General features: G+C 52.0%; 1 protein-coding gene across 1 annotated transcript in view; it reads left to right on the top strand.

The window, feature by feature from the left end:
• LOC119300670 (exocyst complex component 5) overlaps positions 1–17589 on the top strand; it is a 29459-nt gene extending 11870 nt beyond the window's left edge. The window contains exons 13-24 of the mRNA XM_037577575.1: positions 8899–8984; positions 9056–9232; positions 9544–9597; positions 9686–9814; positions 9928–10020; positions 10093–10239; positions 14031–14128; positions 14207–14291; positions 16159–16217; positions 16873–16971; positions 17059–17142; positions 17235–17589. Coding sequence (XP_037433472.1) covers positions 8899–8984; positions 9056–9232; positions 9544–9597; positions 9686–9814; positions 9928–10020; positions 10093–10239; positions 14031–14128; positions 14207–14291; positions 16159–16217; positions 16873–16971; positions 17059–17142; positions 17235–17307 — 1184 coding nt within the window. The 3' untranslated portion in view covers positions 17308–17589. The remainder of the gene's footprint in view (positions 1–8898; positions 8985–9055; positions 9233–9543; positions 9598–9685; positions 9815–9927; positions 10021–10092; positions 10240–14030; positions 14129–14206; positions 14292–16158; positions 16218–16872; positions 16972–17058; positions 17143–17234) is intronic.
• Positions 17590–19581: the final 1992 nt, after the last annotated feature.

Raw genomic sequence — 19581 nt, 5'->3', positions numbered from 1 at the left:
CGCAAGCACGAGCAGCTGGTGGAGCGGAATCGCACCCAGGACCGATTTCGCCAGGGCGAGGCGGCCGTCTCGGTTCATCAGCCACGCCTTCCAAGAGGGGAGGCTCCTGGCCACCTTGTCGACGAGGGGTAGTGGTAGGACTAGGGTTCCTACCGACTCTACTGCATAGGTTGTAGGGGCAAGGAGGGAGTGGACGCGGCGAGGAACGGGCGCGCCGGCGGCAGGGCGCCGTCGCGGCTTGGGTTGAAGGCGGCGGCGGCTTGGCTGCAGCGGCTAGGGTTTCCGGCTCCTCTAGGAGCCGGGCAACAAAAGATAATAATAGTCTTTATTGCTTGCCTCAAAACGATGTCTTACATGAGTATTTATAACTTTAGCCTAAGATAACTTTCCTAAGATAACTTGCCTAAGATAACTTGTGGGCCAAGCCCCTAATACTAATGCCCGTTGGGCCTTTTCCTAGAATAGACCAAGCCGGTCATAACATCTCTCCCCGCCTGCGCAAATAGCTCGTCCTCGAGCTGAAAGTCTGCATAGTGTTGACGGAAATCCTCACGCTGCTCCCAAGTAGCCTCCTCCTCCGAAAGGCCCGCCCACTGAATTAGGACGAACCAGACGCCACGACGGAGCTGGGCCTGCAACACCTTTGCTGGCTCTGGAAGAATGCGACCATCGGCGGTTGGAGGAAGCGCCGGAGGAGCCGCCGGTGGCTCGCCACGGAAAGGCTTGAGCAGCCCCACATGGAACACGTCGTGGATGCGGGCGCGGGCTGGAAGCTGAAGACGATAGGCCACCTTCCCAATGCGCTCCACGACAGGGAAGGGCCCGGCGTAGCGAGGGCCAAGCTTGCGCTTCGCGCGCGGGTCCAGTGACTGCGTAGAGCGGTGGAGAAGACGCAGCCACACCCAGTCACCCACTGCGAACTCCGCCTCGCGATGATGATCGTCGTAGTAGTGCTTGGCCGTCTGCTGGGCCTGAAGGAGACGCTGACGGACCTCAGCCAGCATCTCATCACGGGAGCGGATAAGGTCACCCGCAACCGCCGTTCGAGCCGTCTCCGGGTCGACCGGAAGTATAGGCGGGGGTGGTCGACCATAGACCACCTCAAATGGCGTCGCGCGCAGGGCGGAGTGATAAGAAGTGTTGTAGCAGTACTCCACCCAAGAGAGCCAGTCCACCCAAGCGCGAGGCCGATCACCTGTCACACAATGCAAATACATGGCAATGACTTTGTTAACCACCTCAGACTGACCGTCCGTCTGAGGATGGAACGCTGTACTCAGGCGGAGCTGGACACCCGCCATCCTGAAGAGGTCGCGCCAGACATGGCCCGTGAAGACTGGGTCCCGATCACTGACGATCGATGTCGGGAACCTGTGTAGACGGACTATGCCGTCGAAGAAGGCCCGGGCCACGGATGCCGCCGTGTATGGATGGCCAAGCGCGATGAAGTGGGCGTACTTAGAGAAGCGATCGATCACTGTGAGGATGACCGACTTGCCCCCCACCTTGGGAAGGCCCTCGATGAAGTCCAAGGAGATATCCGCCCAAACCTGAGATGGCACCTCCAAGGGCTGAAGGAGCCCCGCGGCCTCAGGGTCTCTGTCTTGTTGCGCTGGCAAGTCTGACAAGACCGAACCCAGTCGCGGACTAGGGCACGATCGCCAGAGATGTAGAAGTCGGCGCGAAGACGATGGAGGGTTTTCTGCACACCCTCATGGCCCGCCGAGTGGGCGAGCTGCAATACCTGGTGACGGAGGTCATCATGCGCCGGGACAAAGATCCGGCGCCCATGGAGGAGCAGTCCGTCAGCGAAGCGCCAGGGCTCCTCCAAGTCGCCGGCCGCGAGCTGCTGCTGAAGAAGTGCAACGTCATCTGCCGTCGCAGTGGCGCGGCGAATGTCGGCGAATAGACCGAACGATGGCCCGGAGCGGATGCACAGGGCCGTCCCGGCGGACGCGTCGGCGGTTGGCGCGAGGTCGGAATCGCGACGGGACAGTGCGTCGGCCATGGTGTTAAGACGGCCCGGCCGATATTCGACGGAGAAGTCGAAGCCGAAGAGCTTGCTGATCTACTGGTGCTGTGGAACGGTCGACAGCCGTTGATCCAGCAAGAACTTCAGGCTGTAGTGGTCCGTGCGAATGTGGAAGGTCCGCCCCCACAAGTATGGCCGCCAATGACGCACGGCCTGGACGAGGCCAATGAGCTCCCGCTCGTAAGCTGCCAACTTAAGATGGCGCGGAGCGAAAGGCCGGCTGAAGAAAGCAAGGGGCCCATCGCCCTGATGAAGTACGACGCCGAACCCGGCGCCCGAGGCGTCACAGTCCACCACGAACGGGCGGTCAAAGTCGGGCATCTGGAGGACGGGGCCCGTCGTGAGGGCCCCCTTGAGGGCCTCGAACGCCGTCGTCGCCTCGTCGTCCCAAGCGAAGGCGTCGCGGCGAAGCAACCGCGTGAGGGGCGCCGCGATGAGTCCGAACTCCCGGATAAACTTCCGGTAGTAGCCGGCGAGTCCGAGGAACCCGCGGAGAGCCCGCGGCGAGTGGGGCGTCGGCCAGGCGGAGACGGCCGCCACCTTATCGGCGTCCATAGCCACCCCGTCGGCCGAGATGACATGGCCGAGGTAGGCGACGGTAGGCGTCCCGAACGAGCACTTCGAGCGCTTAAGGTGGAGGTGGTGCGCCCGAAGCTCGTTGAAGACGATGGCGACGTGCTGGAGATGTTCGGCCCAGGTGGCGCTGCAGATAAGAATGTCATCAAAGAAAACAAGCACAAACCGCCGTAAGTAGGGTCGAAGGACGTCGTTCATCAGGGCCTGGAACGTCGCCGGGGCGTTGGCGAGGCCGAAAGGCATCACCAAGAACTCGAAGTGGCCATGGTGGGTGCGAAACGCCGTCTTGGCGATGTCGTCCGGATGCATGCGCACCTGATGATAGCCCGACCGGAGATCGAGCTTGGTGAAGAAGCATGCCCCATGGAGCTCATCCAAGAGCTCGTCGACCACCGGTATAGGGAACTTGTCCTTGAGTGTGAGTGCGTTGAGGGCGCGGTAGTCGATGCAGAAACGCCATGTGTCGTCTGACTTACGGGCGAGAAGCACCGGCGCCGTGAAGGGCGACATGGAGATCCGGATGATGCCTGCGGCGAGCATCAGGGCACACTGGCGCTCCAACTCATCCTTCTGCAGCTGGGGGTAGCGGTAGGGTCGCACTGCCACCGGAGTGGAGCCTGGTATGAGGTGAATACGATGGTCGTACACCCAGGCAGGCGGAAGACCCCGAGGATCGTCGAAGAGGTCGCTGTGCTGCTGCAGAAGAGAATCCAACAGGGGGTGCTCGGCCTCCGAGGACGCGGCAGCCAGCTGGAGGTGTGGCACGGCCGGCGCGGCGCCCCCAAGGCCCTCCCACCGGATGCGGCGGCCCTGCCGCCAGAATGTCATCGTGAGCGCATCGAAATCCCATAGGATGGGGCCGAGGGTCCGGAGAAAGTCCACCCCGACGATGAAGTCGAAGCAGCCCAGATCGATCCCTGCACAGGTGATGGAAAAGTGTTCGCCGCCGATGGAGATGGGAATGTCGCGGGCGAGCCCATGGCACCGGAGGCGATCACCGTTCGCCACTGTGATCCGCAGGCGCTCCCCGCCCGTCGTCGGGAGGGCTAGCCGACGCATGGTCGACTCGGGCAGAAAGTTGTGTGTGGAGCCCGTATCCAGCAGGGCCACCAGTCGCTCGCCATGGATCGTCACGGGCAGCAGCATGGTCCGCTCGCCCCGGATGCCGGCCAGGGCGTGAAGGGAGACGACGCACGCTGTCGCTGCGGAATCCGCGGCCGCGTCCTCGGTCACCGCAGGCGGATGTAACGGGTCGGGTGAGTCGTCCTCCTCGATGTAGTCGACCGTCTCTAAATAAAAGAGGCGGGGGCAGACATGGGTCGGCGTGTAGGGCTCATCGCAGTTGAAGCAGAGACCCTGACGGTGACGCTCCTGCTTCTCGGCCGGTGACAACCGACGGAAGGGCCGTGTGGCGGCCGGGGGTGTGGCCGTCGCGGCTGGAAGAGGCTGACCCGAGGCTGAGGAAGTCGACGCTGGCCGACTGGGCTGGCGACCACTCCGTCCGAGTGGCTGCTGCAGTGCCTGGGCCCGTTGCTCGAAGGCCCGGGCGTAGTACATGGCCGTCTGGAGGTCGGGGGGATCCCGGAGCTCGACGTCCACGCGGATATGGTCCGGCAGACCACCCACAAAGAGCTCGGCGCGCTGGGTCGCGGAGACGCCCGGCGCGTGGCACGCTAGGGCCTGGAAGCGGTCGGCGTAGTCCTGCACCGTAGATGTGAACGGTAAACGACCGAGGGCCGCCAGTCGGCTCCCGCGGATAGGAGGCCCAAAACGGAGGAGACAGAGCTCCCGGAAGCGCTCCCAAGGTGGCATGCCGCCCTCGTCCTGCTCAAGGGCGTAGTACCAGGTCTGCGCTGCGCCTCGGAGATGATAGGACGCGAGGCAGGTACGATCCGAAGCGAGCGTCCGCTGCCCTCGAAAGAACTGCTCGCACTGGTTGAGCCAGTTGAGGGGGTCATCCGTGCCCTCGTAGGTGGCGAAGTCCAGTTTGGCGAAGCGAGGGGGTGTCGGCCCGCCGTGCCCGGGGGCGGCCGCAGTCGCCGCCGGCGCGTATGCTGGGTCGGGAAGCGCCGAGGCGTGGCTCGCCGAGCTGGAGGGTTGATCAAACCGCAGGGAGGGCGTCGGGTGTTCCGGCGCCGTGGAGTAGACCGGGCCCGGAGACGAGCCGGTCGCCCAAGCGGGGATCGGCGATGGTGACGGTGGAAACTGCACCTGGTGCAGGGGCCGACCCGTAGCCCTAGGCGCGGGTGGTGGTACTGTCGATGGCGACGGCGCCTGGTGGAGTTGCTGCACCGGCGCCTGCGGCGTGGGGGCCGGCGGTGGCGCCGGAAGAAGCTGCTGGGTCGGGCCCCCCAGCGGCGCGGTGGAGGCCGACCATGCTGGCCACAGCTGTCCCGCAGCCGAGTAGTGCGGCAGCAGCAGCGGCGGTTGGGACGCCCCTCCGTAGGGCGCCTGGAAGGCCGGGGCGGGCCACTGTAGCGACGGCGGCCCGTAGGCGGCTGGCGCTCGGTGGCGGGGGCTGGTTCCCGGCGAGGTAGAGGGTAATACCCCTGACCGCCTGGACAAGCTCCCGCAGGGTGCCCGACACCTCCTCGGGCGAGAGGAGCGGAGGCGGGTCCGCCATGATGGTGATGGGCGCTGTCGGTGTGGTGGCGGTGGTGCCAGATGCGATCTCCGCCATCGCGGTGGAAGTGGGACGGAGGTGGATGGTAGCGGCGGCGGTGATGGAGATTGTGACATGATCGGCCTGGTGTCTCTGGATACCAAATTGGTAGGACTAGGGTTCCTACCGGCTCTACCGCGTAGGTTGTAGGGGCAAGGAGGGAGTGGACGCGGCGAGGAACGGGCGCGCCGGCGGCAGGGCGCCGTCACGGCTTGGGTTGAAGGCGGCGGCGGCTTGGCTGCAGCGGCTAGGGTTTCCGGCTCCTCTAGGAGCCGGGCAACAAAAGATAATAATAGTCTTTATTGCTTGCCTCAAAACGATGTCTTACATGAGTATTTATAACTTTAGCCTAAGATAACTTTCCTAAGATAACTTGCCTAAGATAACTTGTGGGCCAAGCCCCTAATACTAATGCCCGTTGGGCCTTTTCCTAGAATAGACCAAGCCGGTCATAACAGGTAGCAGCTGCGCGGCAGTAGGTCGTCGGATGGTGAGGGGGATGCCCAGGTAGGTGAGGGGGAACTCGACGATCGGGCAACCCAGGAGCTGGACGGCGGGAGCAGCCTCGTCGGCCTCACAGCAAATGAGTGTGGCAGCGCTCTTGGCGTAGTTAACATGCAGTCCAGAGGCCTGGCCGAACAGGTGCAGGATGGCCTTGACCGCTTCCATGTCGTCGGAGTGGGGATGGCAGAACAGGACGACGTCGTCCGCATACAGCGAGATTGGCGGGATGGATCTTGTGGGATGCAGTCTGCGCAAGACTCCCATGTCCGCAGCACGCTTGAAGAGTCGCCCAAGAATGTCCACGGCGAGGACGAACAGCTGAGGTGAGACGGGGTCGCCCTGGCGCAGGCCCGGTAATTAATACAACTTCGAACACCCCCCGTGTCCTTGAGGATTGGTACTAATATAGTCCGCCTCCATCTTCGGGCATCTTGTTTGACCGAAAAATGAGGTTGAAAAAGCTTAATTAGCCATGCCATCGCCGTGTCTCCAAGGCCTCTCCACACCTCAATGGGGATACAATCAGGGCCCATTGCCTTGCCTCCTTTCATGCTATTTAGAGCCTCACTGACCTCGGGCTCCTGGATTTGTCGTGCAAAACATGTGTTCGTATCATCAAAGGAGTTGAGTTGTCCAGCTCAATGGTAGAGCTCTCATTCTCTCCATTGAATAACTTGTCAAATTACTATCGCCATCTATTCTTGATCTCCTCCTTAACCAGAAGCCGATCTACTCCGTCTTTGATGCACTTGACTTGGTTGACATCCCTCGTCTTCCTCTCTCGGATCTTGGCCATCTTATAGATGTCCCTTTCATTTTCCTTCGTGTTTAATCATGGGTAGAGGTCCTGACTCCTTGCGGGGCATACACGCTGATAACATTGAGAACCAAGTCCCCAACGACCAGCTTGGATAATCCGCCCTCTTGCCTCTTGACGTCTACCACTCCATACTTGAGGCTCTTGTTGATCAAGGTGCTTACTTCATTTCTGTTTGTAGTTGTCCCTGTATACCGCAACTTGAAGCCGGTGTCCTCTACCTCCTTCGCCGTCTGTCCCTTCCATTTGGCTTCTTCAACGCATAGGATATCAACGCCTCTCCTCACCGCTGCATCCACCAACTCCCATAACTTACCCGCCGAGGACCCTACGTCCAGCTACCAATGCAGATCCTACTAGGCTCAATTAGCTTCCTTAACCTTCACACTCGTCGAGTCAAATGCGAAGAGCCTAGCTCATTTTTTACTACACTCGGGCGTCAATGTAGCGCACCACTAAGGATGCGGCGACCTGATCCTTGACCACATATCACTGTATCCAGATTGAGATACGGGCGTGTCACCAAGGGGGTGATGGCCGGTCCTTGCCCATTTAACACCACACTCGGGTTCCGATATGGCACGTTGCTAAGAGGATTACGCCCCAATGATGTACTTCTGGGTTTCATCTCCATAAGAATGGCTGAGTTTTGACGTTAGCTCGCCAAGCTTATCACAACCCTCCTTTACCTGGGTTTGGGACCGGCTATGTTGAGACCACATAGTCGGAGACTTGGAGTTATAATTTCGGAGAAATGGTTTCTATCCAGAAAGCCCAAGGTTTTGGTGAAATTTCTGACAACAAAAATGCTAGCAGTAGACTGTTCGCAAAATCTTGGCCTGAATAATGGTAAATATGTTGGATAGTACATACCTTTAGTATCGCTTGGATATTTGGTTTAATTAATTTCTGCATGCAGTATCATTAATATCTACTATATTCCTGAATGAACTTGTCTTTTGGCATGGTCTGTTGTGGCGCCCTAAGTAAATATACCAAGTTAAAACATGCTAATTTCTTAGGTTAGCAAACTGTTCTTTCTATCAATGCATCCAGAGATAAGTTTTGTGTTTTCTCAAGAGAGAAAACCCTTCATATGCAATCACAACCAAACACCCAAGACAACGACTCATGGTTATAGACGAGTATAACAAAGGATGCAACCAACACAATCACCGGCCTTAACTCCACCCATCCACACCATGCCTTTACACTGTCGATGTGTTTAGGCATTGGCCACCTAGACTCCTGAGCCATGCCGCCCGCCTAAACACATGTCAAGGCGTCAACCATGGCAAGGCGTCAACCATGTCACCCTAGGTTGCAGTTTCAACATGGCGCTGGCGCCCTGGAATGTATGTGCGCCAAAGCCATGAGCCGACGATGGTATCCACAATATTCAGTGAGCCTCCAAATGGTGGTCCCCATGGGCGCAGCAGCAAGCTTGCCTTGCCGATTCCCTGGCTGGTGTCAAATTTGCAACAACCACGTCAAGACACAGCAGCGGACCGCCAGGATCGCCTGCAGCCATGGAGGCGGGCAAACCTTGCTGACCCACCGCCACCGGCCACCGCATGCTGACAGAGGACACCACTCATGTGTCCAGAGTGTGCCCGGAGGAACTGCTTACGCTTTTGAAGCTGTGGCCCTGTGCACAGGCCTTCCGCGAGTAACTCCCGAAGAAGTTTGCTCGCGGCCAGTTTAGTGGTGGAACGCTGAATCTGCGGCATGCCATTGGCGTGGCCCAGGTGCTACTCATGAGCTTGGATCCACCGGCGGCTTTCCGCCTGGAAGGGCAGGAGCTGCCGCAGCTCGGTGGCTGCCCGCAGCAAGGAAGGACAACACCACTCCATGCATGCACAGCTTGCCACTGAAGGTGGCGAGGAGCCACCCTGCCACCACCGCCACGCCACACCAACTGCGCCTGCGACAACCATCCCGGGGAGCAGGGGCAGTGTGAGGACGAGGAGAGGAGCCACCCTGCCACCAGCGCCACGCCACACCAACCGCGCCTGCGACAACCATCATGGGGAGCAGGGGCAGTGTGAGGACGAGGAGAGGACTCATGGGAGAGCGCAGGAGAAGCCCTACTGCCGTCACCAGCAGTGGCGACGGTCACAATGAGAGGGAAGGAGGAGCGGTGCCTATGTGTTGGCCCGTGAGCCGCCTGGGAGACCGAAGTTTTTTTCTCCTCCTACCCGCATACTTTAATTGAAGGTTCTCTGTAGTCAGAACCATTCTCTTACATCTGAAGCGCACTTGCAGATATGTGTAGTACCATCATGATTATGTCCATATTTCTTGTAGGTCTCACTGAGTCTATATATGTTTCCCACAAAGACGAGTACACGGAATTCGAGCATGCATCACTCAGACAGCTATATCAATCAAAGGTTATAATTTTGCTTTTATAGATTGTATTATTTTCGAATATTGTAGTTGGTCACATTGATGTACTTGGCAGATGGCTGAATTAAGAGCCGAGGCCAAGCAACAATCTGAATCAACTGGGTCAATTGGCCGTGCAAAAGGAGCATCCTTGAATACCTCACCCCAGCAGCTGATCTCAGTTACTGTAGTGACCGAATTTGTTCGTTGGAATGAGGAAGCAATATCGAGATGCACACTGTTGTTTTCTCAGGTGAAACTAATTTTCCTTGTACTAATTATTAATATGTTCCTTGGTAAATAATTTCTGTGTTTGCATTAAGCTTTTGAAAATTGATATCCAAAATAGTTTCAAGAATAATACAATCTATAAAAGCAAAAGAATAAACATGTTATTTTAAGCCACAAGGCCTTGGCCTGTTATTGGCAAGGCCATGTTTCTCCTATAATCTGGAAGTTAATTTCATAGTTGTTCAACTGTGTTCTTTTATTACATAAAGAGACCAATGTATTGTTTTCTGTTTGAACCTACTCTACTTTTCTCACAGTTATAATCTTTTGCAGCCTACTACTGTTGCAGCTAATGTCAGATCCATATTTGCGTGTTTGCTTGATCAAGTAAGTAAAGAACCATGGGCCAGTAATAACATATGGCAGTCTTCAAAGTATGATGCTAGTCTAATGACAACGTTGTTTTGTTATATAGGTCAGCCAATATTTAACTGTTGGGCTTGACGGTGCTAGAGAGAGTTTGAACGAGGCTGCAGCTATGAGGGATAGATATGTTATTGGGACAAGTGTTAGTAGAAGGGTTGCCGCGGCTGCTGCTTCTGCTGTATGCCTTCTTTTCTGTTCTTTAATCTACTTCTAGTTTTTGGCCACGAGGCACATCTGGTCACGGACATTATCTGTGGATGAAGGAGTTAGCTAGATTTAAACTATTTGCAGGCAGAGGCGGCGGCTGCTGCTGGTGAGAGTAGCTTTAGATCCTTCATGATCGCTGTGCAGCGTTGTGCCAGTAGTGTAGCTTATCTTCAGCAGGTAATTTGGCTAAACATGCAACCTAGATTGCTAGGTGATGAACCATGCTGATTTTATCCTTCTCCTGTGTAGTACTTCTCAAATACTATATCACGTCTCCTGCTGCCTGTCGATGGTGCCCATCCATCTGCTTGTGAAGATATGGGATCGGCAGTATCTGTTGTGGAGGCTGCTGCTCATAAAGGACTGTTACAATGCATTGATACAGTCATGTGTGAGGTTTGCACCTTCTCTTTTCCCTTTTCATGTCCAAACAAATTTATGGTGCCATGGGAATTATACGTACTGTAAATCAACTATGGAATAACAAAAAGGTACTGTGAACAAATAATGAGGAAAACTTGCGAACTGTTATTTATGAGTTGATTAAACTATTGAATCAACAGACTAATGAACAATGGGTGATATTATTTCAAATTGATCCCATGCATGTATTGTAGTTTGGTGTGAGAACTTGCTTGTGTATGGTTCTGAGGAGTAATGGCAGGGGGCTCACCTTGATCAGTGTCATGCCATGCCACCGCAAAGGCTTCCAGTATACCGGATTTTGGACATTCGGACTGGTCTGCGGACACTTTAGGGACTTGGTTGGATGGCAAAAGTGGTCCGGACACTGCGGTCCGGACATACGGGAGGTTTGAGGGTCCGCTTTGGAGATGTCCTTATACCTTGAGCAACCGTCTCTTCCACCGTAGCTTCATGGAATCTGTAATCTGTTCTTCCACTTGTTCATCTGGCATAAAATTTGCATTCTCTCCTGCTGCATAATTCACTTGATCTTGATGAGCGGTCTGTGCCGAAAGGTTGCCACTTTCACGAGTACTTGGATTAGAACTAGTGCCACATTTACGGCATTAAATTGACACTCAAATCACTACATTGCATATTATTACAAGCTATTCTAAAATGCTACTAAAATTCAGAAAATATACCTCTCCCTTTGTATTTGCTAACCCCTTTCCCTTCCTTTCCATTTTCTAAATGCTAGTCTGCTAGTGGCACCGTGTGCCACTGGTTTCTGGTGGGTGGTGGCGGAGCGCTGAGAGGCCGAGCTGCCGAGCTCCACCCTACAGCCGGGCGGTGGCAAATAGCCAGGCGGTGGTGAGTGGGCCAGTAGTGGCGGCAGCGCAGTGCACCAGTCGGCGGTCACTGCCTCACTGGGGCAGTAGAACTGCGACTCAGGGTGGGCGGCTGCATCGATTACTAAGTCTCTGGATGAGTTCTCTGGCGACGATGAGGTAGGCAACACTAAGAATCGGCGAGGGGAGGGGAGCAGGCGAGCGGTGGCTTGCACACGTCGGGCGGGTGTTGTGCATCGCGTGCACTGAACAAGCGGTAATGAGGGGAGGGGAGCGATGTCGTATACTGGTCGAGCGGCGAGCGGAGGGGAGTGGCGGCTTGCACTAGTCGTTGTCGAGTGATTTAGGTCTTGCTCTCTCGCCGCCAGACTCTTACTCATGGGGATGATGTAAAGAGACGTGGTCATGTGGGGGTTTAGGGCCAAAATAGCCAGCTTATTATATGGTAGTATTTTTTTTCTTCTGAAAATTCTGGGTGGCAGCCAGACTCTTACTCATGGGGATGATGCAAAGTGACATGGTCATGTGGGGGTTTGTGGGCCAAAATAGCCAGAATATTATATGGTAGTATTTTTCTATCTGAAAATTCTGGGTGGGCCATGACCCACCCTCCATACCTTCCACACTCTCTAGGTCTGCCAATGGTGGATGAAACAGCTGATGGAGAGGCGGTGGGGCTGGTTGACTGGTTTTCCAAGGATCTGGAAGAAATCCGCAACTAATCAAGTTCATGGCGCCTAGGACCAGTCCCACCAGAAGGCCTGTGCGTCGATCCTGAACACAATGGGACACACTGGAAACATGAAGAGAGGTGCCATCTGCTGCCTGAACATGGAGAGGAGTATCAGGAGAACTAGGAGGACAGGTGGAGTCCGTTGTTATGTGAAAAGAAGCACCAGAATCTGGAACCCATGGCGCTGATATACTTGTAGGTGGTGGTGGTGTGAGGAAGACCTGTGTGCAGAGGCAAACATACAACGAACCAACGCAACCATCTCTTGCTCAGTGGGGAAGATATGAGGGCCTGACTGAGAAGAGTCAGTGGAGCTCTGCTGACCTCTCTTCATGTTTACCTGAGCCCGTTTATTATTGTAGCAGTTCCGAGAAGTGTGCCCTGGTTTACGACAGTAGCCACAGAAGAGACCGTAAGGAGTGCCAGCTCAGGTAAAGCCTCCAAAAGCGATGGTCAATGTCTGCTGACCTCTCTTCAAATTTAGGATGAAGGCGTCGTAGAGACAGATCATCTCTGTCTGAGCTCGCTGCAGCTTACAGCGATGACAAGTGTGACAGACATCAACACCCTGAGAGTCAAGCTGACGTCATGCTGTAGACATCAGGCGAAAGAAGTCACCCATGGTAGCATACATCTGCTGCAGCGACTGAATCTCCCTGAGAATGCAACGGAACATTGCCTTGTTGTGAGGCTCACACTGTTGCTGAAGACAAGCCCACATCAGCTAGTAAGTAGCAAGGGACACAATGTCCATCGAAAGAACATCATCATGCTAGTAACAACAGTGGCCTTAGTCTGAGCATTATCAAGCAGCCAGGTTCGTCTAGGTCTCCAACGCTGAAAGACAAGGATGTTCTCCCGAGCGGCATCATCGACATCCGGCTGGATGACATGCTCAGCTGGTGGCAAAGTGGGTCAAGGCGGACAGGGGCGGTCGACCATAAGAAAGGCCGAAGCCGCTGGCCAGCCATGTGAACTTGCATTTGCAGCCCATACTCTGGGAAGTTATTGCCATTGAAGATGGCCAGTGGTCGCGGAATTGTAATCATGCCTGTACGGGAGGCACCATGGAGCCAAGAAGGCTGGGGGGGCAGCACTTGGTGCTGCTGATTTGGGATCTGCAGGACGTGCTGCTGTCAGGGAAGCAGCCAGCTCGAGGACGATGGATGGCGGCCGGGATGTCAAGCACAGTGGCTGCCGGGCAGCATATCTGCTGCATTGTAGAAGCAAGGGCCGCACACTCGGCAGGGTGCAGCAGGTGGGGACGAGATTTCCCTTGGGTGCACTGGCGGCTTGATGTGGAGCCACGAGGCGACGATTGGAGGGTCCAGGGAGCGATCAGTGGAGAGAAGGGTGAGTTAAGAGGCTACAGTGGCACAGCTTTGGTGGGCCGATGGAGGCTGGGCAGTGCTGTAACCCTAGCCCTGAAAATATACACTTCAGTACATACGAAAATAGAACCCTAGAAAGGAGAAACTACACAGCTAACAGTTACACTTGACAATAATTATCAATACCATGGGCAAATAACGAACGAAAGGAAACTAATGCTCATGGTACAGTTAATAATGTTTTTCGAATTGATCGTGTACCGTATTTTTATTAACTCGGGCATGGCTTAGAGGTGCGAGATTTGAGCGCTCACCCTAGATTGGTCATCTATGCCTCCAACCAAAGCTAAGAGGGCTACATGTAAATGAGTGAGCTCTTGAAAACTTCGTTTATTTCTTGATTTATGATGAAATTAGACCTAGCTGGCATATGCAGAACGAAAACAAGTACTCCCTCTGTTCCGAAATGAACCACGACAAGTATTTCGGAACGGAGGGAGTACTTTATTTCTTCTTTAAGTGATTGCACTATAATGAAATAATTACATTATCTTTAAGGGATTGATGTCCAATGCTACCTTAATCTTTTATGTTTAACTTTCTTCTAAAGAATATCACTTTTTGTCGATTTGGTTTGCCAAGAGTAGGGCCGACTGTGCTGCAGCATGTATGCTACAGTACTTGCACCAATAACATAATCTGTCAAACTGTATTCATGTTGGAAGCTATGAGTTGATACGGTGAATTGATGAATATAATCCCCAATTGCCTCGATAATTGAATGATTTACATAATTGACTGGTGTCACAGGGTATTTTTCAGTAATTTTTAGTTCATAAGCATAATGCCTTTTGCTTTGCTTCCCAGGTTGAAAGATTGTTATCTTCAGAACAGAAAGCAACAGATTATCGGTCACCAGATGATGGAGCTGCACCAGATCATCGGCCAACAAATGCTTGCATAAGGTGCTCATTTGTATATTTGTGCTTCGCATGGTCCAAGATAACTAAATTAACTAATCTATCGTTGTTGGTTTATGCCAGAATTGTAGCCTACCTTTCTCGTGTTCTCGAGGTTGCATTCAGCGCCCTGGAAGGTCTAAACAAACAGTCCTTTTTGACTGAATTGGTATGTCACTAAATGATAATTCTTCACTCTCAAGCGATTGGTTTTCTTTTGTGTACGAATATGCAAATTCACAAGGTCATGCAGAACTAATATACTATGGATTCAAGAAATAAGGATAGGACATGTTTTTTTTTCGAGGAACTGGATAGGACATGTTTTTGCATATTGCATCGTGATGCATGCACATGGTTTTTAAGGTGGGAATGCGAAATGGTGTGATGCCTTAGGGTGTGTTTGGCTTTTAGCCCAACCTTGCCTTGCCAAAATTTTGGTGAAAGTTTGCTAGCCCATTATCTGCCAACATTGGCAAGAAAATTGAACTAGTGTGGACAAAATAGTATTGGCTTGCCAAAAAATCAGCTATGCTCAAAACAAATACCCAAGTTTTTGGACCAAAATATTGCTAAGGTATCTTTTGGGCACAATTCAAACATGCCCTTAGAATCCTAGGAGCAGAGCAGTTAGCAGGGTGAGGGGCAATTTAATGATGAATCATGAGGGAAGAACCAGTGAGTGCAAGCGGAGCGAATCCCAAACAGCAAAAGAGCAGGACAAAGCATGAAATATCATGCACCAAACAGAAAATAAGGAGCACCACCAAGTGCACACAAAAAAAGCAGTGCACGGTGCTGGACCTTTGAGCGCTTGGCGCGCCGTGGTCTGCAGCGCGCACCCTGTTACATCTTCTGTGATCAGACTATGGAGACGATGGCTCATCTCCTCACAGGCTGCTCCTTCTCGCGCATGAGGTGCTTTCCTGGATCTGATTGACGGCTCGGCCTCCCGAGGCAGGGGATGTCTCCTTGGACTGGTGGCAGGCTGCTTGCCTCTCGGTCCAGACCTTGGTCCGAAAGGGCATGTCCTCAACCATCATGCTGGTTGCTTGGTGCATCTGGAAGCACCGCAATGCGATCACCTTTGATAGCGCACAACTCAGCCTATCCAGCCTCCTTGACACGATTAGGACGGAAGCCAGAGCATTGGGCGACTGCGGGCGCGAGCGGCCTAGCTGCATTGGTCCCGGCTGCTGATATGGCTGGCATTTAGTGGCATTGGGTGCTCGTCTGTGAGCTTGTACAAACTCTTCTTCTATCAATGAATCAAAATGCAAGGCTTTTGCGTTTTCTCAAAAAAAAAAAAACAGTGCAGAGAAGAAACACAACACTAAACACACCACACAGCACAAGGCAACAAAACGACCCGGAGGCTCAGATTTGAGAGCGATTCATGGGGGCTCAGATTGATTTGAGATCTGGCAGCGGTAAGCTCGAGGTCACCATGGGAGGACCTTGATGGCTGGCGGCAGCAGCAGGATCTCGACTTCCTCTTCTCCTATTGTGTCACCTCTGCTCCAGGAGCAGCCACATCAATAATGCGGCGGTGAATGTGTGGCGGTAGTTACTTACGCTGCCGCCATATGATATACTGCTAAGTTGAGGGCAAGACTTTATCATCTTAGGTCCTAGTACGCCTTAACACTGAAGCGACGCCTTGAAAACCATGTGCATATTCAGTACTCCCTAGCATAACTATGCTAGATGTGTCTTTGAATCTGTTGTATGTATTGAATCAAAACTCGGGCAAAGGGCATCTTCATGTTGACATAACATGTTTCACTCTGCAATTTCTGCACTAGTCATCATATCAAAATTTATGATAGCAACTGGGTGTTTTAAATTTTTATTACAAGCAAACACATGGAAGTGCCTGAGACATCTCGTGCAAGCACTATACTGTGATCTAATATACCAAGTAAACACATGTAACAGTGCTCCAATATTGATAATGTTCATCTGTTTGTGATTCTTTACTCAATGTTATATTGGCATGGTAAATATGTACCATAAATAACTGAGCTGTGCCTTAGGGAAACCGCTTGCACAAGGGTCTGCTTAATCATTGGCAGAAGTTCACATTTAGTCCGAGGTACTCTTCTATCATCATATGAATTATCTTTACCTTTTGATCTTTTTATTCATATGACTCTTATGTTTAGTACTGCATTTTGTAACATCAGGAAGGCTTGTGCCCTATCAGGAACAACAACAACAAATTTCGCAGCACCATCCTCGCAAAAAGAAAAAAAAACATAACACTATGCGATGTCAAAACTTGGGTCAAACTACACATTAGGAGAATTTATGCCTCCCCACCCCTCCAAATTTAATAAAGTCAAGGTGGACGATGTGTGGGTGGCATAACCATACTTGTCTGTATTGCTAGATCCCATCAATTAAGATCTGTAGTATCCGTTTTAGGGTGATTTTGCCATCAAATACAAAATTTACTCTGCAAAGGATATTAGAAGTTATACAGCTGAGTATGTAAACTTATGCCAGGTAATATTAGCTTGAACAAATTCATGCTAAATCACTAGTCAATTACCTATATTTGTATGGATAAAGTTGGCACCCTATAGTCCGAGATAGCCATGCCTTATAACATCCTTATATATGGTCTAACATATTGTTATTCACTGCATATGGACTATTGGCCAATTGCCCGGTCAGCCCAGGTTGGTGTCTAAAAGGTTGTCTTTCTTGGCTGAGCTGATTGTACAGAGCAATGTTTGTTTTTGCAGTGGTGGGCTACGGTTGAAACGTGACATTACTGAGTATGGTGAGTTTGTCCGTAGCTTCAATGCCCCTTCCATAGACGAGAAGTTTGAACTGCTTGGAATGTAAGTGTGTGTTTCTATAGTTCTTTTCCCCCCTGATGTTTTGTCTGAATTTTGTCCTTGACGTTTCTTTGCATTATGTGTTTGCAGCATGGCTAATGTCTTTATTGTTGCTCCGGAAAGTCTAGCTTCCTTGTTTGAAGGAACCCCCAGCATCCGGAAGGATGCTTTACGGTAGGGACCTGACTCCCTGCATATATAGTGAGACGTCTCTTTTATACCACTGTTTGATAAACTTGCGGCTAAAGTTGGGATCTGAATTACAGGTTCATTCAACTCCGGGATGACTACAAGACAGCAAAAATTGCTTCGATGCTTAACAGTATAATGTCTGAATAAAATTCACTTGAAGGTTGATGATTGTCAAGCGGTGGAACGCTATGAAATGCTGCAGGGTCATCCCAATCTATTTTGACCATCAGTGTAGCCTGTATAATTGAGCTTCAATATTATGTTAATTCTTTTGGTTCCCTTTGTTTATCTGTTTCTAACTTGTTCTGCCTTGCTGAATCTTAGTTTTACATGTGCGGGTCCATGAAACCCTTGTAGCAAACTGGATAGACAAGCATTATTTTTGTCTAGTAATAGCATTATGTTTGCGAAATGCCTATGTTAGTTTTACCTCAGACTGGTCACAGTCGATGGTCAAGCATAATTAGGTATCGTAACATTGTTGGTTTTTTTTTTGAAAGAACCGGTGAGCCACCGGCATTCATATATTAAGCAGGTAGAGAGCGGGAAACATGTTCATGATCAAGTGATCATGGGTGGTTACAAGAGGTTGGTTTCGAAGACCCTGAACACCAGGGCTGAGGAGGGATATCCTGCTGTCTAGCCTGGATCTCCTAATGGCGTTGCCAGGCATTTGGCCCCTGCTAGTTTCCAACTCTCTACATCTCTTCTTATCGCTGTGATCACAGAGCAGATTTGGCTTGGCTCGTGTCTGAAAATTCTGTTGTTTCTCTCCCTCCAGATGTGCCATGTGACAAGGAAGATCATTGTCTTGAGCTTTTCTCTGAGTCTTGGTCTTGATTGTTGAATGAGGCTACGCATGATGCAAATGGAGGAGGTGCTGTGATCTGAGGGGGCGGCAAGGCGCCGTAGCCTGTCACATTCATTCCAGGCCGAGATCCTTTGCCATATTTCCTTACTGACCGGGCACTCTCAAAAGAGATGTACTGACGTCTCAAGATTTCTTGTGCAAAGAGCGCAGAAGTAACCATTCTCCCATTCTCTGTGTTGGAGTCGATCGTTGCACCAAAGACGGTTTTTGAGCAAGAGCCAGAAGAAAACTTTTAAGTTTCCAGGTGCCCATGTTTTCCATATCAGGTGTTTGTCGTCTGTCTTCTGTAAGCTGCTGAATTGCTCTTTGTAAGCAGATTTTGCACTGTACACGCCCGCGCTGTGAAGATGCCAGGAGATTTTATCATCCACTTGTGGTTGCAGCGATATTGCTTCGGCCCGCAGTGCTCTCCATAGGATGATGAAGCTGTGAATCAGGTTCTCGTTGGGTCGTATCTTCATGTCCAGCACCCATTTGTCATTTTCAAGCGCATCAGCAACGCATCTGTTTTTGCCCCGTGATTGCTTGAACAGTCCTGGAAACAGAGTGGCAAGGCTTGGAGAGGTGATCCATGGGGATTGCCAGAAGGAAGCTGTTCTGCCGTTTCCAAGAGTTACAAAGGTTGCATGGTCAAACAAGGCTTTGTCATCCTTGTCACAAGGTAGGTCTGAGCCCTTCCAAGGTCTGTCTTCAGTTTGCCATGACAGCCACAACCATCTGAGTCGCAAAGCGTGAGAGAAATTCTGTAGGTCATGGATGCCTAGGCCTCCGTATTCCGTCGGCGTACAAACTTGCTTCCAGGCAACCTTGCATTTGCCACCAGTAAGCTCGTCTTCTTGTGTCCAAAGAAATTTTCTGCGGGTTTTATCAATCTCTCTGAAGAGAAGCTTTGGTGGCCAAAGAACAAAGAGCGCAAAAGTTGGGATCGCCGAGAGAACGCTCCAAACAAGCACTCTTCTCCCTGCGATATTCATCAGTTTATGCTTCTAGCCAGCTAGACGAGCTCGGATGCGGTTCAGAATGAACTGAAAGTGAACCATTTTGGCACGTCCGAGGCTTATTGGTAATCCCAAGTAGCGTATTGGGAAGGCAATAATCTGTCCGCCAAACGCATGCAGAACTTCCTGAAGGTTAATGTGATCACAGCGAATGGGTGTGATGGTGCACTTGCTGATGTTGAGGTGCAGGCCTGAGACTTCCCCAAAGCTGGTGATGATCTGAAACAGTTTGTCAAGCTCTTCCGAACTGGGTTTGCGAAGATGACAACATCATCAGCGTACATGCTGGTGCGCAGTTTCAGTTCTCTTCCAGGCAACGGGGCAAGAATGCCGTCGTCAGCAGCTTTTGTTATGAGCCGGTGGAGGATGTCAATGGCAAGGATAAACAACAACGGGGACAACGGGTCTCCTTGCCGCAGCCCACGGCGGTGGATGAGAGGGATGCCAGGGTCGCCGTTTAACAGGAAAGCAGATGAGGATGATCTGAGCAGCATGGCAATCCAGTCCCTCCAGCGGCTGCTAAAACCGAGCTGCTGTAACAGTTCAAACATA

This window comes from Triticum dicoccoides, chromosome 5A (genome assembly GCF_002162155.2).
Source record: "Triticum dicoccoides isolate Atlit2015 ecotype Zavitan chromosome 5A, WEW_v2.0, whole genome shotgun sequence".
Taxonomy (NCBI): domain Eukaryota; kingdom Viridiplantae; phylum Streptophyta; class Magnoliopsida; order Poales; family Poaceae; genus Triticum; species Triticum dicoccoides.
This window is presented reverse-complemented; position numbering and strand designations above follow the sequence as displayed.